This window comes from Gasterosteus aculeatus, chromosome 8 (genome assembly GCF_964276395.1).
Source record: "Gasterosteus aculeatus chromosome 8, fGasAcu3.hap1.1, whole genome shotgun sequence".
NCBI classification, from domain to species: domain Eukaryota; kingdom Metazoa; phylum Chordata; class Actinopteri; order Perciformes; family Gasterosteidae; genus Gasterosteus; species Gasterosteus aculeatus.
This window is the reverse complement of record NC_135695.1, coordinates 17,792,751-17,820,392: the sequence shown is the minus strand read 5'-3', so window position 1 is coordinate 17,820,392 and position 27,642 is coordinate 17,792,751. Positions and strand designations below refer to the sequence as shown.

General features: G+C 49.1%; 1 protein-coding gene across 8 annotated transcripts in view; it reads left to right on the top strand.

Moving 5' to 3' along the window:
* Positions 1–1,068: 1,068 nt before the first annotated feature.
* Positions 1,069–27,642, top strand: part of tle2a (TLE family member 2, transcriptional corepressor a) — a 29,667-nt gene continuing 3,093 nt past the window's right edge. The window contains exons 1-15 of one of the 8 annotated variants that reach the window (XM_078108496.1): positions 1,069–1,792; positions 9,173–9,330; positions 17,613–17,676; positions 19,305–19,349; positions 21,524–21,586; positions 21,948–21,989; positions 22,460–22,673; positions 23,001–23,017; positions 23,887–23,982; positions 24,502–24,546; positions 25,368–25,529; positions 25,643–25,769; positions 26,580–26,773; positions 26,976–27,055; positions 27,389–27,638. In XM_078108496.1, coding sequence (XP_077964622.1) covers positions 1,769–1,792; positions 9,173–9,330; positions 17,613–17,676; positions 19,305–19,349; positions 21,524–21,586; positions 21,948–21,989; positions 22,460–22,673; positions 23,001–23,017; positions 23,887–23,982; positions 24,502–24,546; positions 25,368–25,529; positions 25,643–25,769; positions 26,580–26,773; positions 26,976–27,055; positions 27,389–27,638 — 1,581 coding nt within the window. In that variant the 5' untranslated portion in view covers positions 1,069–1,768. Of the gene's footprint in view, positions 1,793–9,151; positions 9,331–17,612; positions 17,677–19,304; positions 19,350–21,523; positions 21,587–21,947; positions 22,023–22,459; positions 22,674–23,000; positions 23,018–23,886; positions 23,983–24,501; positions 24,547–25,367; positions 25,530–25,642; positions 25,770–26,579; positions 26,774–26,975; positions 27,056–27,388; positions 27,639–27,642 lie in introns of all 8 variants that reach the window. The other 7 variants (XM_040183746.2, XM_078108497.1, XM_078108493.1 and 4 more) reach the window with 7 other exon arrangements.

Sequence of the window (27,642 nt, the reverse complement as noted above, 5' to 3'; positions counted from 1 at the left end):
GTTGTGATTTCCACTGTCAGAAATTGGATTTTCAATATCTCTCTCTCTAATTATGAGCCCCGCCAAAGGGGTCGTGCCACTAGAATACCAATTTTTTCCACCATTCCTTCCTTCTTCTCCCGAATAATTCTCCCTTTCCAGGTAACAACAATGCGCATATTCAATATGTGCCCATGCGAGCGTTGCAGCATCATCACTGTTGTGTTTCTGCGGGTTCTGCAACATTTTGTTTTAGTTGTAGTTGGTCCTCTCGTGTCTGGTCAGCCCCCCTCCCCCCATTGTGCATGATTAATTTTTTGACATCTCGAAATGAGCAGGATGATGCAGAAGTTGGAGCAGAGTCTATTTATTTCCACACCAACGAGGGCGAATTGGGGGAAATGTAAGATTTTTCTACGCGTTGATGGTTTCGTGGGGAGGGGGGAAAAAAGAGAAAACCACTGAATCTTGATACACCACACAAACTCCTCGCGCTCTCAATCACTCCCTGCGCCAGGGAAAGGGTTAACCTCACAGCGCAGTCGTAGCCTGCTTGATTGACGCGTGGGGCATTGAGCTACCTGCGTCCTCCAATCAGCAAACGGTCAGCACGCCCCCACGTGGGTGTTCTCAGTTCTCATTGGCTCATTTCACCAGTGTTTACGGCGCCGAGGCCGAGCCCCACGTGGAGGTTTCATTCAATCACTAAACAATTCCTCTGAAGCCCGTCTTTCTAAAGAAAACATTTAATTATTTCATAATATAAAACATTCATGCGTCCTAGTATGTGTTTTCTAATCAACAGGCTACACTAATAATAAAAAAACACGCAGGGTTTGATGTAAATATGAGCAGGCTATGTGAAGAACACCGTTATGGCAGTGCTTGGCGTGCTGGACTCCCAATATTATATTATTTGGGGGATTTGGAATCAATTATTATTATTTTAAACAAACAAAAGAACATCACCAAACCATCACGTGGTTATTAATTTTGATAAAACAAATGATGTGGGGGGGAGGGGGGGGGCGCTGTCTTTAGGTCTCCTCCCCCCTCCTTAAAGAAAACTACTCATATGTTATGTCCCATTGAGGATCAGAGAAGGGGGAGGGGGAGAGAGAGGGGAGAGGGACTGGGAGTGTTGTGTGAAAAGAGTGCAGGCCGGCGGCGGCGAGCGAGACAAAAGAGGCTGCGGCTACATTGAATGTGCCCGGCGGTGTGTCCGTCTCCGAGCCCACAGGCAAACCACATCACCGCCCCCCCCCCCCCCCCCCAACCACCCCCACCCCCCCATCTGCCCTGCATGCTACCGACGGCGAAGACGTATCGGAGAGGGGGGGAAACCAAAACCCGATATCATAATTGCTGGAAGCGCGAAGTTGAGGACTTGAGGAAGAAAAAGCTGCGTCGGACCCGGGTGTCCTCTCCTCTCGTGTCCGTCCCCCCCACCCCCTCCTCCCTCGCCGGTGCCCGCGACGCGTCGAGGGCGGCGCGGTGTGCGGTCGGAGATATAACCCAGAACAAAGGGAGCCTTGGAAGGCGAGGAATGAGCGAGCCGAGGCTAGCTTCGCCACATTGCCTTTGAAACCGGGCCAAATGCCTGCCTGAGAGCGACGGTAGGACACCGGCGGCGCGTATTTCTCGACGAAGCGGTTTGCTTTTTTTACCGCCCCGAAAAGGCAGAAAGCGGAAGAACAATAATAACAAGAAGAAGAAGAAGAAGACTGGTACAGAGGGGAGAAAGGGAAGAAGAAAACGCACACGGGGGACACACAAGTCGGCGGCTACAATGTTTCCTCAAAACCGACCACCGGTAAGTAAGCTACGCTACTATGTAACGATAGTCGCCTCCACGCGCCGGACCGCTTATTGTCTTATACCCGGGACCCCTACGCGCGCGCGCGTATGTTCATTACTTTATTTTTTAACTGTCTTGAACCGTGAGTGCAAGCCGAAATTGTTTCTGTGTATTTCCGGGGACTCCTTTGTGGGTGGTGGATGGGGGGGTGATAATAGAATAGAATATAGGCTGTTGTACACAACACATGCGCGTATTGGCCTTTTTATATGAACGTGAAGGTCAGCTAGTCTGCTGTCAGTGGTTTAGTCCACCGGCCAACTTTGTCTTTGTGTGTGTGTGTGTGTGTGTGTGTGTGTGTGTGTGTGTGTGTGTGTGTGTGATCTCATGTCCTTGGTGGCCACCACCAGTTTAGGAACATGGAGCCTCCTTCTATTCCCACACTATTGTGGAGTTGACCCAGGTGAAGAAGTGTGTGTTTGTTTGTCCCCTTCCTAGTAGGCAGGGAGGAGGAGGGGGGGGGGTCAGCGTGGCTTGTTGACACCTTCACTCAGTGGTCTGCCCTTCTCAAGTACCACTGGTTTGTTTTCAAAAAAGTATTTCCAATCATACAGATGATGATTGTGCCCCCCCTGAAAACCAGAGGCTCATCTCGGTTGAAGGAGAGGATAACTTCGACCCCCCGTCCCCCTAGTGTTGGCTCGTGATTCGGTCGTACAAACCAAAAAAAGGACCTGGCTTGCGTTCTGTGCTTTGAGACGGATCTCCGTGGGGTTCGGAGGGAAACTCGCGCGGCAGCGGCTCTAATTTGTTTTAGTGGAGTTGGGTGGAGAGCTTTTGAGCGGGCTGAAATGCATAAACACTGGTCCTCGAGCTGCGTGAAGTGTCAATTAAGACCTGCTCATTTGCCTAACCCTCATCTGCATTCCTCAGCCACGCCGCCCTGCACCCCGCCCCCGACTGTCGCGTCTCGGCCATTGGAACCAGATTAAGCCCAGTGTGAAGTACAACTTCATTTGTGCGTGTTCCATTTTGATTAACTCCCACAAAGTCACTTTCCCAGGTAAAGAACCCAAACCCGCCCCTCTTTTTAAAAAGTGCATCCAGCATTGTATTATTTCAGTACTTCCCTTTAGCGTGACAAAAAGGACATGCAAGTCTCTGCCATCCAAACACACCGCACGCACACACAAACATCACACACACACCGGCGTGCAGGAGGCGGCCTGCGGGCCTGTGGTCTGCTCTGTAAACCCGATCCCTGTCATCCAGCCGCTCCTCGCCGTGTTCCTGCGAGCGCTCCAAACCACATCTTAATGTATGTGCAGGCGTCCCGCAGGCCTTTTCGGCCGGACCGCCGAGGTCCTGCTTCGCCCGAACGGGGTCTCGTCCCCCCCTCTCCCCTCCCCTCGTCCTCGGCGAGTCTCCGACCATTAGCAGCTCTTGTTTGCACCTCGGAGCGAAGGGCCACTCGACCCGGCAAACTGTTTAATCTCTGCAATGCGAGGCTGGCAGAGAGCTGTCATCACTGCGTCTGTCTGCCCGGCTGTGACCCACATGTTCTAGGAGCACGTGAGGTGGACGGCCACATTTTATAGTTGCTTTGAGAAGGAAATAAAGACAATTTATGAAAAGTTTATTCATTTGAACAATGAAATAAACAAACATTCACGAACAAAAAATTCACGACAGGCAGAAAGCATTGTTGTTGTTTTTTAAGCCTCAACCTAAATAATATTGGGGTTTACATTGTTATTTGTGTCGCAATTTAGGAGCATTTTCAGATACTGAACAGGATGTTTTGTGGCTGGTTTACAAACAATACGCTTATAGCTTGCTAGTGCACGACCGAATGCTGCAACTCGACTGAATAAAGGTTCAAGGCAATGGCAAACGGCTCTCAAAGTGGTGTTTTTATTGGTTTTCTATTCTATTTCAAAGCATTTACGTGGCTAATGGGACGACGTGACATCATCCAGCTGACTAGTTCACCTGCCACGGCCTTGTTGTTTATGCTCACGCACCAGTGGCATCGTCTAACTAACTTTAGCTTTTTAGTTCCGCTGATTGCAATCGCGCTTAAGAAGTCCTAAGTGGTTATTTTTATAAAGCTCATCGGTCTGAACAAAACATCGCCGTGTTTCGTGCAAAGGAACCAGCGCGACGCTAACTTAAAAAGATCGTCCCCGCGGTACGCTGAAGATTCATGTCCAGTCCTCGAATGTGAGGTTAGGTAGAAGACGCAGACCGTTGTAGGGAAGAGTCCTTTTTTGAATAAGTGAGCTGAGGCCTTCTCCTCGTCATTGGAGCTAGTACCAAGGCCGGACCCCCCCCCCCCCCCCCCCCTCCCGCTCCTACCATGCTTTTAGCTCTTTATCGCCACTGTTCCGGCGGTGAGAGTGTGGCTATCGATCAGGAGCTCGTCTGCTTCGCTCGGGGCCCCGATTAGCCGGGGAGGAGGAAAAGGCAGGAGGAAAACAAAGGAGAAGAGGCTGAAGGGATCTCAGGTTTACACAAGCTGCAGTGGAGGTGCGTCTCTGTGGAAGGAACAAACGAGCTGAGGGGGTGTTTGGAGGGAGGGGGGGTTACCTAATAAAAGAAGGCACCTCCAGCAATTAAGCCAGCTGACAGGCAAACTGTGGCGTTCGGCTAATGTGGGCTGACAGCAGGGAAATTTAAATAACGAGGCTTGCGGGAGGAAGGAGCGGGGGTGCTGGGAGGGGGGAGAAAGATGCGTGGTGCTAATGAAACAGGTGCCTGGCCGCCCCTTTTGCGTGCAGGAATCATTGAGGGACTACCATTGTGTTTCTCCAGCGCAGAACCAAGCAGATAGCCAGGCGGGGGGGACGCTGGGGGCTGTGACTTTTCTTGCGAACCACCTCTGGATGTTGTCAGTTGTGTTTTTGATTGTTTGAAAGTTTTTGCATCAAATTTGTCAGAGAAAGGACAGTGTATTCACTTGTCCCGCGGCCTTCAGAGATCGGGCAGGTGTGTTTCTCTGCAGGTGGGCGGGTGGAGTCCACCTGGGTGGACCTGGGTGGTGGCCAGCTGAGAGAGGGAGCCGGCCGTTTGCTCGGACAATCCACTCTGGCTAAGCGGTGAAATGCGCTACATGATGGAAGGCCGGCGGCAGACAGTCTTCCTCGGCGATTGAAGAAGATCGACACAGAGACGGGTCGTTTTGGTTTGGTCTTTCCTTGTCAGCCAGGCTAGCGGCATCTACGGCTGGTGATCTGTCAGTCAACAACTGGATTAAATTGACTGAACGATAATTCAAGATATACAGAAGACCTCTCGGCCAACCTTTTTTTTTAGTTTTTGTTTTGTGACTAAACAAAGATGATGAACGTTACGGCTGCTTGGCACACTCATCGTGGCTGACGATCCGTGTTGTGATTCGCAGTGAACCCAACATGGCTGATAACTCCAACGGTTGGCACGTTGTTGCGTGTTTTGTGTAGAGAACTTTAAGATCAGTGTCTTTTTTTTTTTTACGCTGAGGGGAGGAGCCTATAACGGGTTCCTGTTCCCTAGAATCGTGTGGCGAAGACCGCGGAATGTTCTTTTTTTTTTTTTAAGTGAACCGTCTATTGTTGTGGTCATGTGACCACATAATGGCGCCGATAAGGTCCCCGCGCCTCCCCTTAGCGAATGGCGCATCACTCAGTGGGTCCGCGTGGCCGGGGAGGATTGAGACGCATCCCGTTGATATTTGACGCGGGAGCGGCAGCCATGTGTGACACAATAAAGTGCTTGTAAATACTTGTGGGAGCTGCGTCGTGCATACATCCACTTAGTGTTTGTAGGGGGCATGTGTGGGCGCGTAGTCTCGTGTGTGTGTGTGTGTGTGTGTGTGTGCACATGTCTTTTGGGAAGGGGGTGGGGTTGGAGCGAGGATGTGAGGTCATAAGGGTTTGTTGCTTGCGGTGTAATTAGTGGCGACTCAAATGAAAACAGGAATGATTTCATTCAGGGAATGCCGCGCTGTTAATGGGCCGTTCACTGCAGAATACGATGTGTCCACAGATGCTGTTTTTCCGCAAAACTCTTTCATGAGCGTTTTTGACGTTTGCAACGTGTCTTTGCGTTAGTGGGTTTTGTTGCGGGTCACCTTGGATGCGACCCGTTTGCGGAGGATGCAACCTGATCTGCTCTGTGGCTAGCGCAGTGCTGGGCTTGGTATCAAGCTGTGATCCGGTCGGCGTGCTTAAAAGATCCTTATTGGATTGTTTCCCACCCTGTCCCACTGAAGGGATGAGGACGGATTGGTTAATTATTTTTTTTTATTCCCATCCTCTACTCGTTCACACACGCGCTCTCTCTTGTCCTCGTCGTCACAGCTTCATTTAATCATTGCAATTGACGCCGGCCGTCCAGGCCTGAGAGACAGATTAGTGTGACAGTGTGTGTGATCAGACGTTTCGGGGTCCTATCCGGGTTTTTCCTCATTCAGCTTTTGCATTGAGTTGCCTTAAACCACGTAGCTTTAGCTTTGAGCTTTCTTAGCGGTCTCTCTGGAACGAGATGGACCGCAAACTAAGAACGGCGGGCTGTTTCGGGGCCCTTTAACACCCGCCCACAGACTTATCTAAACATCTGAGTGATCGTCAGATGATCTCTAATCGTATCCGAGGAAATCTCCCCTTCCTCATGCTCCCCGGCCTGATGCGATGCTTCCCCATTATCACAGGGCCCGGCTTTGTGGGAGCCGAAGGAAGATCCAGTCTGTAATTGCGCAGCGGCCACTTTCAGTCCGTGTAAGCTTTTGTTCAAGGGCAGACGGCACGTCTCTTGTTTGCTCTTCGAGCCGGGATGCGACCGAGAGGAAAGGGACTAGTGTAGGATTATCAGGTGAGGCTCACAGCCTAGATCCATTCCAGGAGGTCAGCAGGTCAGCTCGACTACCTGACCTCTCAATTTAAAGCCAGCTCAGCTGTGTGCTCCATCGGGAAGGGGGTAGGGGGAGACAATGCACGGACGTCTCATGCAACGTCACCATTACCCATGACAAAATAATTACAATTCACAATATCTTCCCAATAATAACTCCTAAAGATGCGCGATGTTCGACACACCTGTTAACAGAGTTAAACACATTTTTTATTGCATCACAGATGGGACATATTTTTCGATTGTGTGTGTGTGTGCAAAAAATAACCGCCTGCATCGCCCCATGCAGTGCGGAGGAGGAAACGGGTTGTGAGTGCTGGAACCGGCTCAATTCCCAGCCGGTGTTTTTGAGACCGCATCAGTCTTGTGCGTCCAGTCCAGTCTGCTGTGAATCATCACAACAACCTGACCACAAGTCTGCAGTTGTACAAAGGCCATAAGGTCCCGAGTGGCTCAACCTGCAGAGAGGCTGCGGTTTCCTCTCCCCAACACCCCAAAGTTCTCTGAACGTCACAAAATAAAACCACGCCTCTCTCGCCTCATCCACGCCGCTGTCTGAGGGGGCGATGTCCTATCGCCGTCCCCTCTTACCTGTCCTCTGGAGAGAAGCCGCTATATTGAAAAAGGGAGTGATGGGGAAAAAAAGAGACGGGAGGAGAATACTCTCCTCTTTCTCCCTCCCTTTGTGAAATGGCCTTGGTGTTCTTTTTTCCCCCTGTGAAGAGTAATTGGTATGTGTGCGTGTTTGTGTTGTGAAAGAGGAGGGGAAATGTGTGTGTGTGTGGTTAATCATGGGTTTTTTTGTTAGAAAAGAAGTGTGTGTGTGCGCTCTACGAGGGGGATCTGGCCGACAGATTGAGAGCAGCTTGTTAGAAAGAGGAACAATGAGGCCACAGCCCCACTGCTATCTTCCTTTTTTTTTTTTTTTGTTCCTTTCGCTGGTTCTCTTTTCCCTTTACCCCCCCTCTCTTATTTCCATCTCCTTTCAAAACACTTGATGTGCTCTCTTGCTCTTCTCTGTATATTTCAGAATTTCTCCCTGTCGACTCCAACCCATATAATCGCTCCATCCATCTTAAAATATATACATTTCGTTTTTTTCTTCAACCTCTTTCCTCGCTATTTTGCGTTCGCCTCTTCCGATTGACGTCTCACCTGCCGAAACGCCTCCCACGCTTTTCTTTTGTCCGTCCCTCTTCCTGTCGTCACATCTTGCACTGTCACACCCGTGGACACGGATGTTTCTTTGCACATGCGTGTTTTGTACCGTGGGCGGCGTTCTCATCACGTCGACATCCCCGACGCCTCAAACACTCCCCCCGCTCTGCTCGTAGGATACTTAGTTGCGCCGGAAAGGAGGGCAGCGGTTTTAGTTTTTCAGTGTTCCCTTGAGCTGCATTAGAGGAAAAGGCCTCCATACGTTGGGCAAAGGCTGTGGATGCAGAACGTGGTGGCAAAATGAAGAAAAGATGAGAAGCTAACACGCATATTAAAGTGGCTCGTCATACTTTGTTTTTCATACAAGCAGGCGCTGTTTTGCCAACGTTGTTGTTGTAAATAAACGTATTTATTCCAAGTTGCGCATATTAAAATAATCCCCCCCCCCCCCTGTGAGTCAAATTCAAAACAAGCTTCATAACCAGTTAAAGTTCGCAATAGAGAAAAGTGAGTTACGGTCCTCCGCTCAGCTTCTCTGGAAAGATGCTGCCGCTGTGGCAGCTGCTTGGTAACCGTTCTCACTCCACATAAAGCTCTCACGTTCATTTCATCAGCAGATGTTACACATCTGCAGAAATTGGACTTGATCTATTCTAAAATACCCCTCCGGAAATAAATAAACAACATTTCAGGATTATTCTTGGAGCTTTTGATATAAGAATCTGCTCCATTTGTAGGTTTTATCCTTTTTGGCCAAGAATGTAACAGAACTCTCCGTCTAACGAACTTGGTAACCACATTTAAAAATAGTCATTACTGTACTTGAGCGGTGTGACGCGGTGAGCCGGCTGCCTCCGGCCACGTTGGCCTCTGCGTTCTGTTATCTTGACGGAGAGCCAAATCGACTGACAGACGTACAGCCCAGCCCCCCCCCCCCCCCCGCCCCCTACTCCGGTCCAGCTCTCTGCCCCCTTTTGTATGCCTGTCCCGCAGCATTACCCCCTTGGTTGTAGCCTCCTAATTGCTGTGAACCCTGTGGAGATGGGACACTAAGTACCGGCTTCGGAGGGGTCTTTAGTTATGGTGGGATCCTCTCAACCCCCCCCCCCCTCCGGTACCCCTCCTCGATTTCTTTCATATTTTCTACTCAGACTTGCAATCTGGTACTTTGTGTCCAATCTCTGCTCCTTTTGTAAAGGATTTTAGTTTTTTTATTACAATATGAAATGGTCGATTATTAGATGCATACAAACTTTTACCTTTTAAAATGCCAAAAAATGATTGAAACTCCTCTGTACTATTACATCTGTTATTAAAATCTTTAAGTTGGCGTTCTTCTCTTCTCAGGCGCCTTTGCAGCCACCCCCGGGGTCCTCGGCCTCAGTGGTGGCAGCAGCAGCAGCCGCGGCGGCGTCGGGGGCGCCCCAGTCGCTGAAGCTCACCTACCCGGAGACCTTGGACCGCATCAAGGAGGAGTTCCAGTTCCTCCAGACGCAGTACCACAGGTGAGTGTTGAGCACGGGGCTTTTAGTGACGCTTCCCTCCCAGTTTAAACAAAGGCCACAAAGTGCTCACGATGACTAAGGCAGAACGACCCTGAACGCACCACACCGTGATCCACCAGGAATGTGGTTCCTGGTTGGACCTGTGCGGTGTGTCGTGGGGAGGTGCTACGTGTGTCCGTGCACGAAGCCACACCCGATCGCTGACGCTGCAAAGCTACGCGACCGTTGACACTCGCTTGCGTGGCACAGTTTCCTGGCTCGGCGTCGTTTGGGTTTTATATTCTTCAAGGATAATTAGAAAAAAATACTTTTCGAAAATGTTAATTTAAATAATTTTATGGGGAAGTCTGGCGGGTGTTGCCGACCTGGAGATCTTCTCCGTAGGTTCTGGACTTTTGTAGCTCATGCTAAAAAGTGAGTTGTGCCTCTGCTGGCTCCTTTACGTTACCAACCCGAGCTCCAAGTATGCAGACTGATTTTTTTGCCGTGTGGTGTGTTGGATTTGCAGGAATGTGGCCAGAATGCCATTGAATGAGGGATTTGGGGCTCACTATAGAGAGGCCAGCCCATTTCAGCCCCCCCCCCCCCCCCCTCCCCCTCCTCCTCGCTCCTCTCTGTTCTTGTGGCACACCTTCACAGGGCCCCCACCCTCTCACTCCCCCTTACTCTCCCCCGATCATCCCGCTTTGATTTAGCCGGCCAGAATATGCCCTGCCTCCCTTTCTGTTCCACTTCAAACTTCTTTTGTTCTGCTGCCCCTGGCCAGAGCCCCTCCAGCCCCTGGGGCTACTACTGCCTCCCTGTACACACACACGTGTGTGTGTGTGTGTATGTACACCTCTGTCCATTCTGCCCGCCCAAAACTCACAGTCCGGCTATTACTGAGCCTAGAATGCCGGAATCCATTCAGGTACTTTTGTCTCGACCCCCAAATAGGCCTTAAAATCTGCAGGAAATGTTATAGGCTTCACTGGAATGATGGTGGATGTACTGATACGTAGTTTTGCGATACACTAATATTTATTTTCCCAGGTTCGGGTCGCTTTCTGTTTCTTTGTTTGTTCTGCTGGCGGAGCCCCTGGATTTCACCGTTTCATCACTTTATGCACTTCATTGAACATTTCAATATGAGCTTATCTAGAACAGTGAGAGTCGTAACTTGAGGAAAATTTGTTTAATTAGCTAGCAAATTACTTTCTATCTGCCATCCAGTCCCAATTCTCCAACTTGAATATAAAAATCTTTAGTCGACAAATGTTTGTGTGTGTGTGTGTGTGTGTTGCCTGATCAGCTCCCACACGCCTGCGTTTTACCAGCACAACACTGACGGGACCGGCGGTCATCCCGATGTACATTCTGTCCGTGTGCACTTGTTAACTGTATTTTAATGATGACAGTCAAAATTCTGTGAGCCGATAGTGCAGCCTGTAATTTACAAGAATGTGAAATGATGCTAGAGAGCCGCGTTGTCTCGCCCCGCTATTAAACCTGATTGTGTGGGAATTGTACGGGTCAGTTATTAGTGCCAAAGAAAGTCCCCAAAACAGCGGCAGACACGGTTGTATGGGCAGCATTACAAATCAAGCTCAGGGGACATTTAGTTCTACTCCATCACATCTAATAGCTTGATAATGGCCCCAAAAAAGACCCAATATTTTTAACCACCAAAAACCATGCAGACAATGACACGGATAACGTGACTGTGGCGCTCTTACGTGCACTTCTGCCGGTAAAAACAATCTGCAGGTTTTATCCAGAGTCCAGATTTGGTGCAGGAGCCGTCTTGTGATTCCGTCGGCTTCTCCCAGCTTTGGTACCACAGCGCGCCGTTTTTAAGGAGGCCGGGTTCAGGTTTGCAGGAGAGCTTTTGTTCAAACTTTCCTACCAGCAGCCTGGTCGGACCCAGATAACAGCAGATAAATATCTTGTAGCCAATAGTAGTGTTAAACTCGTAACAATAGCTAGTAGTTGTACTAGTTGTACCATAAACTCAGGTTTGCAACACTGCTCATTTTCTGCAATTAAATTTGAAAGTGCCATTGTTTCTTTTGGGGGAGTCGACCAACAGAAATCCCTCAGCCTCCCCGCCCGTTATTGCCCAGTATGCTGATGTCATTCTAAATGCATTTTAGTTCTTGGAGCTAAAATATGGATGGAAATGGATATATAACTTTTTTTTACTTGGCTTTTACTTCAGCTTTTTTGTTGGTGTGTGTGTGTGTGTGTGTGTGTGTGTGTGTGTGTGTGTGTGTGTGATGAAAATCACAGAGGAGAGTCATGCACGTCGACGCCTCCTGAGCCAGATGCTGCTTTCAGGTCATAAAACCGCCATTAAGTTGTAAAATAAGGAGTCACCCTTTAACATCACAAGCGCCTCCATAAAGACACTTGACTCTCTGCCTGGAGTGCAACTCTTCAGCGTCTCCTGTACCCCCGTCCCGTTCGTATTCCTAATGAAGCGGATTAGCGGTGGCCTTGTTTGGTCCTCCTGCAGTCGGGTGGAGGCGCGGATTCCACACGGATTCTCCATCTGATTGCGCGCTTCACCTTCGCGGAGTCAGATCGCCGATCACGCGCCGCCTGGAAAACGCCAGCACACGCCGACCCGTTCAGGCGGACTCCCGAATCTGGTGCGTGTGCTCGACGCGCTTCCACGTGTTCGTGCCTCCCCAATTATCTCCGCACACAAATGGGAGACGTCTAGAAATAGCCGGGCGTAGCTGCGTATTCCGTCTGCAGCGAAGGGGGCTGGATTTCTTTTATAGATGTTTGATTAGACGGCAGGAAATGAACGGAGGGAAGGGATGAGCTGGAAGTGTGTGTGTGTGTGTGTGTGTGTGTGTGTGTGTGTGTGTGTGTGTGTGTGTGTGTGTGTGTGTGTGTGTGTGTGTGTGTGTGTGTGTGTGTGTGTGTGTGTCATTGGTTTTGTGCCATTTGTGTGTGTGTGATCCGTATGAAGGGTACTAAGGACCCTAAATAAAGGAACGGCTTGATTAATTAAAGGGTCATTGGGGGGTCAGCTACTCTGATTTTTGCTGTGTGTGTGTTGACTCTAAACAGGCTGTAATCAGCAGGCTGCGGGATGATGGGAGGAGCTGCTGACACATCGCTCTCATTACTGTAATTCTTTCTTTACACACACACACACAGTTTTCTTTCTGTGTGGTCTTTAGAGGACGATCGGCTCTCTGCTTACTGCTAACATGCTACCAATCATCACTTCGCCCAAACACTACCCAGCTGTCGTAACCTCACACGCAGTGTGTCTGTGTAAATATTTGCCCGTCACCTGATCACACGCTCCGTTATAATAATAATAATAATGATCATCAATCAAACGTCGGCTTCTTTTCTTTGGTTGTCTTATTTCTTTTGGTCTATTGGACAAAACAAACTATTTTAAGATGAGAAATTTGTAATGGTCGCTTTGCATTATTGATGCGTCATGAACACAAATATTATATTTTTTCATTAACAAACTTTGTTGAACTGATACGATGACAAAATATTGATTTTTAATGAAGGGTTGTTTGTTTCAAGGGAAAATGTCATCCTTCTCGTGAAAGATTTTTTTTATGATTAAGGGAAAGCTGCCTTCATTAATCTTATACAAAATAAGGTTAATGAAGGCAGCTTTCACTTAATCATAAAAAAAATCTTTCTTTTGGACGTATAGAATCAGTGCATACAAATCCTGACTATACTCAGTGTTTTTTGGCCTAACAGCCAATTAGTTGTCTTATTTAAAATGGACATGGAAGGACATTTTCACTCCTCCATAGAAATGCCTGTTCAACGGACCTTAGTAGTGTCAGATATGCTTGGAAGAAAGTTCTTGAGGAGGCTACGCAGATGAGTCTGTCTAAATTTAATTGAATAGATCTTCGTGGGTGGGGGGTGGATTTGCATATTCTCCCCGCGTGTCTGCGCGGGTTCCCTCCGGATACTCCGGCTTCCTCCCGCAGTCCAAAGACATGCTCCGGGGGTTCGCTTAATTGGTGACTCCAAATTGCCCGTAGGTGTGCGAATGGTTGTCTGTCGCTGTCAGCCCTGTGATTGGCTACCGACCTGCCCGGGTTAGGGTACAGAAGATGACGTGTGTGTGTGTGTGTGTGTGTGTTGCAGTTAGTGTGACTAATTGCAGAAAATAGTCAGAGGTGCCTGTCCTGTGTAATAGTCACCTAACTGTCTGTCACCCACCAAAAATGAAGTTGTGTCTGCTTTAGGGAGGGCTGGCTGGTTATTATTTCTTCATAAATATTATTTTATTTTTGGATTGGTTTGTGTGGCACAACCTCTCCCTTTTTTAAGTGTGTGTGTGTTCCTTGCAGCAGAGAGGGGTATGGTTGCTCTGCTATCGTGCAACAAGATTCCAGCTTTGTTTAATGTGGGTGTGCGTCTCTGCTCTGGTACACACCCTTGAGAGATGATAAAAGAGTAGTTTGATTCCAGGGGAGCAGGCAGCTTTGGTTCATCAATACTTAATGGGATGTAAAGGGAACAGTCACATACCTGCAGGCTGGTGGGCTAAATGCCGCTGACACTGTAAAGGCACGACGCTGATGCAGTTGCTACGTGGCTCCCACCCGTGTGTGTGTGTGTTCTCTTCTGGCTGGTAGCTCTGTATTTGCATAGCACATAGTGTCAGAGACGATGCTTGTTTGCCAAGACGACGACGACGACGACGACGGGCCCCAGACTGCATAACAAGTTAGAGTTCTGAATTGGCGGCGAGGCACCAGACTTGGATGCAGCATGTCAGGATTAACGAGGATCACGAGGTTTTAGTGGGGACTGAATTTTTGCCTGGAAATGTTTCTATATTGAAAAAGATGGTTATGTTTATCAGGATGTGTGACGTCGCTGTGAAATGCAGCATTGAACCGTTGGGCCCCTTTAGTAGATGATGCAGTCGGAGTAGCGTCGACCGGTCTCGTTTGAGCTCTGGTTGAATGCAGTTAAGCCGCCGGCACGGACAGCAACGCGGATACGCACGGAAAACTAGTCTGGAGCCGGATATCCGCCGGCTACACCAGATCCTCCAAAATGTAGCCCCTCGCTTGCCCACCATCATCAGAGAGATGGCCGTTGTGTTCTGAGATGGGCGAATGTTATATGAGAATGGTGAGTAAAATAACGGCATCACCGTGTCTGTTTTAAAGACTTGTGTAACACACCAGCAAAGATTCACATTTATAACTGTTATTATGGACAAGCATTGAAATTGAAATGTTATTAAGTGATGGATAATCAATTATCTACACTTAAGGCTCTGTGACTGTCACTATAAAGGGCTCAGCTCTTCATATTTATAAAAAAAATGGCTGGCACCAACTCATTTTAATGATTGTTTCTGCAGCCCTGCTCCCTCTGATCAATGTTCGCTTCTCCAAAAATAGTCAGGCAAACAGAGATTCTGTAAAATAATCAATGGGGGAATAGTGAAATTAAAAGTATTGTTCAGAAACACACACACACACACACTGAAAAGCCTCCCTCCTTCCCCCCCAGTACCCAGTAGCCTGTTTCAAACACGCAGACTGCACATTTCTGCAAAGTACAGGGTCTTAATTAGATGCTTCGCTGTCTGTCGGCTCTCGATAGCGTGTGTGTGTGTGTGTGTGTGTGTGTTTGCCTGTGCGTTTATTCAGTAGGTTTGTGTGGGTGTACAAACTGTATGTGTGCTCACAAGCGCGTTTTGTCTGTGTGCCCGCAGGCCTGCAGTATACGCTGTATGTATGTAGCTTTAGTTTGCGTGTGTGTGTGTGTGTGTGTGTGTGTGTGTGTGTGTGTGTGTGTCGCAGTAGAGCACTGACAGAGCTGTCTGAAGGCTGGCAGGCTGCAGATTTGTAGCGCATTCGGCTGATCATCTTATCTCCTGTCACCGCCAGTGAAAGATTGGAGGAACCGAGCCCACCGTGGCGCGCGTGCACGCACATGCTCCGTTACATCTCCTTTTTTCTCACTCACTCGGTCTTGTTTTTTCTCTGTTGCTTTGTCTTTTTGTCCTGCAGACCCCTCTCTCAGTAAATGGGGTGACTAATTATTAAAAGCAATGCTTTACACATGAAGTACTCAATTCCTGCTCATGGCTCTACCCCCCCCCCCCCCCCCTTTATGCTCCTACAGAATCACATGACAGACAGACCAACACATACAGTAATTTCATTCCTTGAGGTCCATTTTGTGGGGGACGGCTATTTCTGTGTGTGTGTGTGTGTGTGTGTGTGTGTGTGTGTGTGTGTGTGTGTGTGTGTGTGTGTGTGTGTGTGTGTGTGTGTGTGTGTGTGTGTGTGTGTGTGTGTGTGTGTGTGTGTGTGTGTGTGGAGGCTACCACACTACCATATTTGGAATGCGGAGGCAGCAGGGACCTGTCAATCATAGTAATGGCGCTGTAAAGCATACTCTGCTTTATGGTCCATTTTAGTCTGAACTAGACCGTAATTTACCAGATTAACCTCATGCTGTGTTGACGAAGAAAAAAAGACGATAAATCCAAAAACTGAAGTCTACAATGTTTAGAGAGACGATCAATCCAGTTCACATCGACTTCTACGCAATTCGACTTCTTTCTGCTGCTCCGTAAAGAGCAAGTTTTGACACATTTGCATCAGCTTCCCTGCATTACAATATTACCTATTGGACTTTTTGGACGGGAAAAACATGTTGTAAGACTTTGGGAAGCTTTGGGATTTTTTTAAGATACATTTTTAAGTATAACTCAACCAAAAACAATCGACCGATTTATTAATTCACAAAAGTCTGCGCGAATCACAGCTGGATTTGCTACAACAACCTCACTTCTCTGTGCTTGTCAATAACTCTTATGTCTCATGCGTCTCTAGCTCTGCTCCTCAAGCTCCTCCCAAGTTTGTCATAATGAACACAAGAGCAGACACACAGTCGCATTAGTTGGTCCTCATCCCGGCTGTGAGTGGCTTGTGCCGAGAGGCAATTCCACTGTAATAAAATCTATTGGGGTGGTTTAATCCTCTCTACCCCGCTCTCCCCCCCCCCCTCTCCCACTCCTCGCCGTGCTTCTCCCTCTCCTCGCTCATCCCGCTTCCCCTCGACTGACTGGCAATGATAAATGAGTCAATTATGTGTGTGTGTGTGTGTGTGTGTGTGTGTGTGTGGAGGGGGGAGAGGATGGGGCCGTTATTACCTGTTGCTGCTGGGGGTAATGTTGCGGTATTAATCACATTCTAATTTCCCGCCGCCAAACGCCTCCCTCCACCTCCCTCGACCCGCCTCGCCGCACCCGCCCCCCCTCTCCTCTCCTCCCCTCCCCTCCCCCATCCATCTATCTGCTGCCCGCAAACAACTTGGCGTAAACTGCCGTGGGCCCAAAATATAGCACCTCTCTGGGGAGGGGGCGGAAGGGATCGGGAGGGGGTGAGAGATGGAGAGAGTTGCAGAGTAACCTGGGAGGTGTTTGTGCGATTGGACCTGATATACAAACACATTTAGGGGTGTGTGTGATTGTGTTTTAAAGGACACCAGAGACTAGATTCTGTGCAAGGAGAGAACGACAGAACTGGAGGATAGACAGAAAACATGGGACACGTGGGAGAGGTGGTGTTTTGCTGCGATCACTTCAGGTTGTGTGTGTGTGTGTGTGTGTGTGTGTGTGTGTGTGTTTCACCACAACAGGCCTCGCTGCGGTAGCCTGACATGCTCACAGACTGAGCAAACACGCACCGGTCACCTCCTGAAGAGAAGAAGAGCGAAGCGATTGTTAAAACAGAAAAAAAGGGCCGATTTATTACACATCCAGACCGAACTGGCACTTTTGACCCACTTAAAGCTGAAGCTTTTGACTTGGGGGGGGGGGGGGGACTTGGCAGACTGCGCAGTCGAAGGTGAAAGAAGGCGGCGCGGACGAAAGGACTGGCTGATAATTGGGGAAGAAACAAAATGAGGATGAGTGGAGGGCACAGGGATAGATTGAGAATTGTCCAGAGAGAGAGAGAGCGAGAGAGAGAGACCTTGGATGTGCCTGCAGCCTTGGCCGGGTTTCAGGCTGCGAGCGTGACTTTGTCTATTTCTGCTCTGCACTGAGGTGATAATGGGCTGTCAGCACTCCAGTCACCCAGCCCTCTCCTCCCCCCACTGGGTGAGAGAGAGAGCGCGCGAGATGGGGAAAGAGAGGGAGGGGTGACGGCGAGTGCAAACGAGGAGGGAGTAATTTGTTTTCATAATGTTAATTGCATTGTGTATTTTTACTCGTGATGTGAGACAAATATAAACCCATCCTTTATTTTTTCCCCCCTCTGTTGCAGTTTGAAACTGGAGTGTGAGAAACTGGCCACAGAGAAGACTGAGATCCAGAGGCACTACGTTATGGTGAGACACACACACACACACACACACACACACACACCGAGGCCACGTCTCTCCACGACACATGCGTTGCCAAGTCCGCTGAATTCCTTTCATCTGCCAACAGCTGCCAAACACCCACCAAAAAACACACGCAAGACCCCCCACCGACACACACACACACACATTATAGGACTTCAGGATAAATGGCACCTGCATGTGCAGGAAATCTTGTCCTAGTTTATGGAAGTGTTTTCTTTCTCTCGGGCCTCGTCTGCAGCGCTCTGAGGTGTTGACTTTATAAACTACTTAGTGCCGAACTGTGGAATCCGACGCCTTGTCCGATTAAAGCACTAACTGTGATCACACACAAAAAAGATAAATTGCCAACCAAAAACCTGTGTGATGGTGTGTGTGTGTCAAAGGACGGACACACACACACACTTATCCGTTAGAAGTAATTGTGATCACATGGTTTGCTCTCTGACACTGCAGCTTAATTGGCCCACTCTATTTAGATATTCCTGTAAAGTTTGAAGCTTTTGCATCTCATCGCGCGTGGTGGTGGTGGGGGGGGTTTAGCTGGCACCGAGCGTACCCCAGGTCTCCTTTTCCTGGCAGATGATTTGGGTTTGAATGTTGCTAAGCAACAGGAGAAACTTGGCACAGCAACTGCCGAGCAGCTGCCAGGAAAAGCGTCTTTTTATGGTGGCACACACAGAAAAAGAAACGCACACGCACACATGCGCCGGGGGGCCGTGGGCACAAAGTACATTGATACACACGTCTACAGAGTTGCATGCGTGTGCTACAAACGTGCACACCTGCGCGAGCACACACACACATATAGGCGTGCTAACTGCCAGAGAAGACGTCTGGAGAGAGAGAGGGAGAGCGGAGCGCTGCCATCTCCTCTGCCGTCCTGTTCTGGCTGCCTGGCTGCCAATCTCCTCCCTCCGAGACCAGCCACGCTGAAAAGCAAATGTCAGCCTGTCACCTTCAAGGCATCTGACTTAAAAATGCTCTCCTCCATCCATCTCCGAAGGTAGAGACATTCACCCGTCTCCCCCCTCCTCCCTCTTTCTGTGGCATTCGTCTCCCCCCTGCACTCACCCGTAGCTCCTTGTACTTTTGGGTGAAAGCCAGGGTCAAATAGCGCACATTAGTCGTGATTATTGCGGTAGTCTGTCACCTTCCTCCGCCCGCCGACAATTTCCCCGCCTCGCTTCGGGTTTCTGGCTTCAGTAACGCGCCTCGGGGTCATTTATGTGCCATTGACTTTCAGCAGAGTCGAGGTGAAATTAGTGGCCTTGCGCTGTTGGGGACATGCGTGCCCATCAGAGCGCTGGCGTCGTCTGACGATGGGACCCAGAAAATGATGTTGTGAGTGGTTCTTGTCTCACGCCGCTGAATTAACTATTTGAAGAGATTATATGTAAAGAAGATGATGCGCAGTATCGAGATTGGTTTGGAAATACATCGGCTTGCTTTGATTTCATTCTAAAGTCTCATTCTGTCTTTTGAAAATGATTATCCTCATTTCTATATTCATTATATGATTTTTGTTTTTTTATCTGCTCCATACATGAAATGTTGGTCAACTTAAATTCTTTATAATCAGGTGTGTAAACTGATGTCCTTCTGTTTTTCAGTATTACGAGATGTCCTACGGCCTTAACATAGAAATGCACAAACAGGTGAGCTAGATCCGTCTCTTTGTCTCCGTCTCTTTGTCTCCCGCAGCATTTATTTTCTCCCTGCCTCATTTTCCTAAAGCATTGCATTATTCGCTAAGCGCTCTCTGCCTCATTCTTTTAAGTAACTTGTTTTCCCCCCAGAAAGCCTTCTCTCACTCTCTCTCTCTCTCTTCTGTGCTTTCATTTTCTGTCTCTCAACCGCTGTAATGTCCATCCTCTCACTGATGGACTCATACAGCGCCGTTATGCGGCGGAGGCGTTAATAGGATCCACAAACAATATTTATTTCTCCACCTCGACCGACAAGAATACTCTGCCCTTCCTCAAGCCTGTTACTGCTTCATCCCTCCATCCCGTCATCCATCTCTTCATCCATCTCTTCATCCATCCCTCCCTCACCACTCCTGACCTGCTTCTTCATCCTCAGCCCCGCTTTCTCCTCTCCCTTCGATTGCTGTCTTACTTTGTCCTTTTTAATGCTCCTCCTCCTTAATCCCCATTTCTTCACCACCCCTGTCTCCGTCCTCCTTCCTTCCCATTGATTTCTCTTCCACTCTTCATTTCTTTTTTCTCCGTCTCACACACTCTGCCTCCTCCTCTGTCTCATCACAGACACACAGTCCATGCTGAATTTCACTTTAAATCAGGTCACTGCCTTCCTGCCGTCTATTTTCTTTCTCTCTCTCTCTCTCTGTTCATTTCACCATCTCAATCGCTTTGCTTTTGTCAAACCCTCCCTCCCCCCTCCCCCGCCCACCTCCCCCACCTCCTCCAACCCATTTTGATTTTCCTCCCCGGCCTCCCCTGTTTCTTTTCTCCATCTCTATTCCTCCGCTACCTCCCACATCCTTCATTCATTGGCTGTAATTTTCTCAACCCAATCTGCCCTTTTCTTCTTCCTCCCCTTCTTCCTCCGCCCCTCTTTATCCTTCTTCTCTCGATTGCCCCCCCCCCTCTTTCTCCCCCTCCCTCTCCAGAAGATGTCACTTAGTAGTTGGAGTTCTCTAACAAGAAATCATTGTGTCTCCCTTGGGGTGGGGTGGGTGATGGATTCAGAGGGTGGAGGGAATGGGGGAGGGGGGAGCACGCTGCTCTGCTGAAAAGGGAGAGTGGAGGGAGGGAGAGATGTGTGCGAGAGGAATGAGCGAGAGGGGGAGAAAAAGGAGGCGTTGGAAGTTCAGTCCGGCATCAATAAATCACTTAAGAGAGAGAATGAGATGGAGGGGGGAGGGGGGAGAGTGTGCACCCACCCTCTCCCCCTCCCCCCCCCCCCCCCACACACACACACACACATACATTCTGACATGCTCTAGTAAGTGCGCGCAGACACACACACACACACGCACACGCACAGTCATGCAGAGTCTAGCCGTCAACAAGAAAAACAGCCTGCGGCCATAATGATGTTGTCATGATCTCTGCATGCATATCATTACTAGCAGTGTGTGTGTGTGTGTCCATGTCTGTGTGCGTACGCATGTTGCACATAACCACGCTTCAAACACTGATTACTGCACTAATACCAGGAAGGGCGAAATGCAACGGGGGGCGGGAGGAAACGGCAACAAATGGAGTGCGATGGAAAGCGAGCTGCGCAGGGACAGTTGGCTGTGCAGCAGCGCTGATCGAGACAGACACACACCCACAGCAGGAAACACTGACCCCCCCGGGAGGGAACGCACTCACTCGAGCATGCAAAATGCAGACGCACAAAGACACACACACATACATGCAAGGGGCACATGAGAAACATGTGTACGCACACACGCACACACACACACACACACACAGACTCACTCGCACAAAGAGAAAAGAAGGTGAATCTTGCATCTTTTCTGTCTCTCACACACACACACACACACACACACACACTCACTGTGTGGGCTGGCTCAGGCCGCGGCAGATGCCGGCCATGAATATTTTAGCCAATCTCCCTGGCAGAGTTTCCATTTGCATGGACCAAATGTAAGCAGCTGAAATATTTACCACATTGGGCCTGGGAGAAGCAGGCCACAGCCACGCTGTGTGTGTGTGTGTGTGTACACGCGCACGTGACCTTCTGAATGTGTGTGTTCTCGTTTTGTTCGAGCTCCATCTAGGCTCTGCGTCTGTGTGTGTGTGTGTGTTTATTCATCGAAGCAACCGTATCTTTTTTCTTTTCTCCCCCCTTTCAGACGGAGATTGCCAAGCGGTTGAACGTGATCTGCGCTCAGCTCATCCCCTTCCTGTCACAGGAGGTGGGACCCCCCCCCACCCCAAACACACACACAAACACTGTACTGCATCCAGCCCTCTCTCTCCTGTCTGTCAGCGGCCCGCGCAGACGGCGTGCACCAGCGTGCACACTAAACTAATAACTCGCGCACACACACAGCTGCTGAAAAGCCAAACTTCAAAGCACATTCCTCGACCGCCCAATGGTTGCATGCGCTCACATGATTAAAAAAAATCTAGATTTAAAAAAAAATCTTGTTTTTTTTTTTTTTTTTTTTTTTTTTCACTTAAAAACTAAACAGATTTTTAAAAAATGACATCTGAATTTTAAGTAGGGGTTTGTCATTCCGAATCCTCACTGACCTCTTGCCTTTTTCTCCTCAGCACCAGCAACAGGTGGTCCAGGCCATGGAGCGCGCCAAACAGGTGACCATGGGGGAGCTAAATGCTTCGATAGGGGTACGTGGGCTCCCCCCTCTGCCTCATAGCGCGTGTACCATATCCGCCCATTTATGTATTTGACCGTCTTTTGGTTTTATTGAGGCATAAACTAAATTATACTGATTAATTTCATAAAGATGGATGACTATCTTTTGGTACCTGAACAGCAACATCCTCGTCAGGTTGTGTTCAAGGTCCCTGTTGTCCAATTGTTCCATGCAAATATGATTTAAACGGGAGTTAAAACTTCGAATAACATTTCAGTTTTAGACATTTTTCATCTGATTAGGCCACAACATTTCGCCTCCTAAAGTCCCCTCGTACACATCGCAGCACTTAGTTCCCTCTTTTCTTCCTCCTCTTGATCACTTCACGTTTGAACCACTTCTTCCATTGCCTGTAAGTTACGCGCTCTCTCTCTCTCTCTCTCTCTCGCTCTTCTTCCGTCTCTGCAGCAGCAGCTTCAGGCGCAGCACCTCTCCCAGCATGCCCAGGGTCTGCCAATGGGCCCGCACCCGTCGGGGCTGTCCCACCCCGGCCTGGCGCTGGGCGGAGGGTCCAGCTTGCTGGCCTTGTCCGGGGCTCTCGGGGCCCAGTTGGCTGCTAAGGACGAGCGAGCTCACCTGGAGGCCGCAGCCGCCGCCGCCGCAGCGGCGGAGCACCACAGAGGTACGGCGCTTTAAATCGATGCCTTACTCCAGGAGCAAAGTGAGTTTAGGGCTCGGACTAAAGTCTGATTGCAATGTTATTAATGAAGAGCGTCTCTCTGGGGGGGGGCTTGGCTTGTTGGATCTCGATGATTGGCTTGTTTTGGGATTTCTTTTGGCAGACCACAGGAGCGTTGATGTTAATAACACCCCTCCTAGGATTTTTCCCCACTGAGTCACCAGCTGTGGAGTGACGTACAAAGTGATGATGTTGCATTTTTGTCTTCTTGTCGGCGCTCGCTGTCCGCTGGCCGGGTACCTGGATGCGACTGGCGCTTGGGACGGGCAGACCGTGAAGCCGGACCAGTGAGTACACATTACTACACAAACACCGACGCCACTCACCGTCTCCCTCATCCGCCCGTTAAACCATTATTTATACGGTCTGTGTTTTTACACTTGTATTTAAAGGTAAATGTAGGTGTATGTATACAAATTACTCATTAAAACCTTAAAATCCAAGGGAAAGCTTTAATTTGTCTTTGATTTCTTTTCTTTTTAACTACCTAAAACTGATTATGTGTCAACAGACAATAGCACTAAAACATTAAAGAAAGAAATACTTGCATAGTAATCAGTTCAATTGGATTACTACTTTTGCATAGTTTCTATTTTATATATAATAAGTAGCACTTATGGACAAATCCTTCTGAAATTATAAAGCATAACCATTATTTTTCCTAATTAACATATTTCAAGCTATTAGTCCTATAACATAAAAAAGGTTCCTATTTGGTTCCTTTTCTTGGTTGATGATGAACCCTTTATGGCAACAATTTAGATCTCAACATTGCATCAATACCAGTTTAGAAAACTGTCCACGAGTGCCAAAATGCACTCTGACTGCTCGGCAGCCTTTTTCTGCTGCCGTAAAGACATTTTTACGCGTTGCCTTTCCTCGTCTCACTCCTACAGTGAGCCAGCCGATCGATGGGGGCTGATATTCCCTCACATTCATCTCGGCAGCCTGTGAGCCTGGCGTGATTTATGCGGCCCCTCTCACCTCATTATCACCCTCGTCCTCCCCCTCGCCCTTTTTTCTCCACTCCTTCCTTCCTTCCTTTGCCTCTTTGTGCCCCCATGCAACCCTCTCCTCCCTCCTTACCTCCCATCCTCTTTGCCTCACCGTCTTGCTCTTTTTTTTTTTTTCTCCCCCTCTCTGTCTCCCTCTGCAGAGCTCTCTGTCCAACGGGGACAAGGGTCGCTCAGCAGACTACCTCAGCAACGGCAAGAAGAGGAAAGCCGACGAGAAGGAGTTCATGACCGACTATGTGAGTTACTTTAATAAGCGTTAAATGTTTCAGGAACCCAGCGAGTCTTTGCCAGATGAGACCAGTGGTGTCTGTACTTGTTGTTGAACCGTTCGCACACTGCCGACTGTCATCGCTGAACCGTCATTCTCGTTTTGTGGGAAAGCAAATGCGTTGAGGACTGTGTTTTGAGATGAATTAATCATCCAAGTTATTCTATTCTCATTATGCAGCGTTAAGAAAACAAAGTGCCTCAGAGGATTTCACCTTTACCAAGTTGCACATCTAGAATGAATCAACGACATTTCGCGCTGCCCGTTCCGTTATCTTCCGGCCGTCTCGGGCGATAACGTGTTCAGGCGCGACGTACCGTTCTCCTCCATCTGCCGCGTTAACAAGTCAAAACAATAAAAATACCTTTTTATGAAAGTTATTCAAATGGGTTCCATTTGACTTTGCGCCGTGTTTTCCTGCATGTGATCTGCATACATCCGACGGCCGAGCAGGAATATCTGATCCCTCCTCTCTCTTCTCTCACAGGGCAGCGATGCGGATAAGAGTGATGATAATTTGGTGGTGGATGAGGTTAGTAGGAGGCCGGCGGCCTCACTTCACCGCTTTCATCTGCATACATCATGTAAACACACCCAGCAGGACCATCTGAATAATGAAAATAACGACAGCACCCCACCCACCACCCACCCCACCCACGTCCTGCTCCACCTCTGCCTGCCTTGTTTTACAACACAACCATAAAGTAGAAATGCAAACGCACACGTGACTGCAATGCCTGCTGCACTTATGTACAGTTATCAGTTTAGTAAACGACGATGGAAAGCAAGTTTTCTTCCGTATTTGTTCTATATATGAAGCGCACATTGTTCATGAGGTGACGGTAGGTGAGAATACATTCACCTCCTGAGAACTTTTACATTCTTGGGTGCTTCTCATTTGGTGCCAGAGAGTCATTCACTGAAGAACAACGTTGGCACATGCAGTTACACAATAATGGATAAATTCACAGTTTTCAAGTCTGTTTTAGAGCTGCTGTGAGTTAACGTTACGAATCTTGTAATGCTGAAAGAAATGTGGTTTCTCCTAAGTTGTTTTTAGTGTGCAATATATTTCTTTTATATAGCATGATCAGATTTATGTTTGCAGCTTATTGGAAAGTGTTTTTGACAAGAACGAGAAGAGTAAATAAATTAATAAATCAAATATTCATAGACACCTGAATATTGTAATAAGTGACTTGAACCAATCGTACATTAAAACAAGCTAACAAAAGAGTAAATGCCCCCAAGAAAGAGCGCGACAAGTTGTTGTCTGCAGCCTTCAGCACTAAAAAATGGAATTAATGAATAACTCTCCTTATACTTCTTATTTTTATTTCATTTTGTATTCAGGATCCGTCGTCCCCCCGCAGTGTGCAGTCCTACTCGTCCAGGGAGAACGGCCTGGACAAGATGCCCCCCTCCCGTAAGGAGGCCCCCCCTCAAGCAAGCCCCGCCTCCCTCGCCTCCTCGAGCAGCGCGCCCTCCCCATCTCGTGGCAAAGAGCCCCCGCAGGTAGACCAACACGCCTCCGCGTTCAGTCGACCACGCCACGACCTAAAGAATACACATTTGCCATGATTTGTATTTTATTGGTGTCACATGAACACGTTTATCCGCCCTCCCAGAGGGAGAAGTCCAGCACTCCGGGTATGAAGCCAGGGACCCCCATGTCTCAAGACTCCAGCACCCCGGGACCCAGCGGACCTCCGCAGTTCAGACCCGTCCCCGGCAAGCCCGGTGTGGACCCCCTCGGTAAGAACGTCCCATGAGCTTGCTCTTATCCCCCAACGAATCCGGGAAGGAAACTTGTCTAAATCTCTGGAGAATGTCAGCAGACCCAAAAGACAAATGTCTCCAATGAGGGACGCGGAAGTTCGCCGCTTAAAGCTCCGATCAGAAACATGAATCGGCCACTGCAGAAACGGGCTTCGTAGCCTGCACCTGCTTTGTTACACGTAGTGATGCTGTCAGCGTTGGGCCGCACTAGTTGGTATCAGTGTCAGACACGCCCCCCCGCACCACCACCACCACCACCATCTGGACTTAATAAGCAGCTGTGGGAAAAAATATTCAGCCCCTCTTACTTTTTTATGGAAAGATAAGGGGAGGTGATGGACTGTGACGGTGAGCTGCTTTGTAATGAGCCTCAATCTATTCCTCAGTTTCTCTTTTTTCTCGCTCACACACACACACACACACATCATCACGCATGCATATGTACAGGCTTGTAGATGCAGTTACACGCAGCGCTGCTGGAGGATGTTTGTTTATACATTTACACGTTGGCTCGCAGCAGGACGGCCTGATAACCAGCAGGGGGCAGTAGTGGTCTAGTGCTACGTCTGGCGATGGCGTCCTGCTTTTTTTTGTATGGCAGGCGTGTTCACAACCCGTCACTCATCACCGTCTCTGACAGTGAGCCCCCCCCCCCACCCCACCCGCGGAGGGAGTCGCCGCAAAAAGACGCGGAGCTGATGCACCTCCTGAAATGACTGACAGTCCCGTCTCGCCGATCAATGACGTGTTCACAATAAACCGACTCCCTCTGGTCTCTCCCTCCAGCTCTGGGTCTGAGAAACCCCCTGGCGGTGCAGGGAGCGTATCCGCCGGGGGCTTTCGGCCTGCCTCCAGGGGTCAACGGGGACCTGGCCGGGGCGGCGGGTTACGGCGCAGGTCTCCACTTAGTCTCCCCCCAGATGAACGGAGCCGCAGTGGCGGCTGCAGCAGCTGCCGCCGGCTACGGCCGGTCTCCTGTGGTGAGCTAGACACTCTGCAGATTATCCGTCGTGTGTGTGTGTGTGTGTGTGTATAGAGGGGTAACAGCTTCATTGTCATTTATTGTTAATATATGACCTTCAGCTTTTGAAAAGCCTCTTTGCTTTCATATGATCTCATTTCATTTTGAGCCCTCATCTGATATTGTCTTTCCTCTTGCCTCCTCATTGCTCACTCCTCCAGGTGGGCTATGAGTCCCCACACCCACACATGAGGGTCCCCGGGCTGCCTGCCAGCCTGCAGTCAGCCTCCTCCGGAAAACCGTGAGTTTCCTCCTCTTCCTCCTCTCCTGCCATCACTCAAATCTTCCTCTGGTAACTTTTCACTGCACTCTGGTTGTGCTCACATTCAACCACCACACCGGAAGAACAAAATGATGAAGAAAAGGGAGAAATGACTTTGCTAAGAAGGTGTTTGGCTTGAAAGTATCTCTACTAGCACAAAACGTATTCAACCCCAGAGGACTTGGCGAGTTTTCTTATTTTTTTTTCTTGCATCTGCAGCAGAAATGTAAACAAAGTAACATGATATTTTCCGAGCTGACGTTATCAGTTATCGGTAATTCATCCTTTTCTGTCCCTCTTCCTTCCCTGCAGCGCCTACTCGTTCCACGTGAGCGCCGACGGCCAGATGCAGCCGGTGCCCTTTCCCCCCGACGCCCTGCTGGGCCCGGGCATCCCTCGCCACGCCCGCCAGATCCACACCCTGAGCCACGGCGAGGTGGTCTGTGCCGTCACCATCAGCACCTCCACGCGCCACGTCTACACCGGGGGCAAGGGCTGCGTCAAGGTGTGGGACATCAGCCAGCCAGGAAGCAAGAGCCCCATGGCCCAGCTGGACTGTCTGGTGA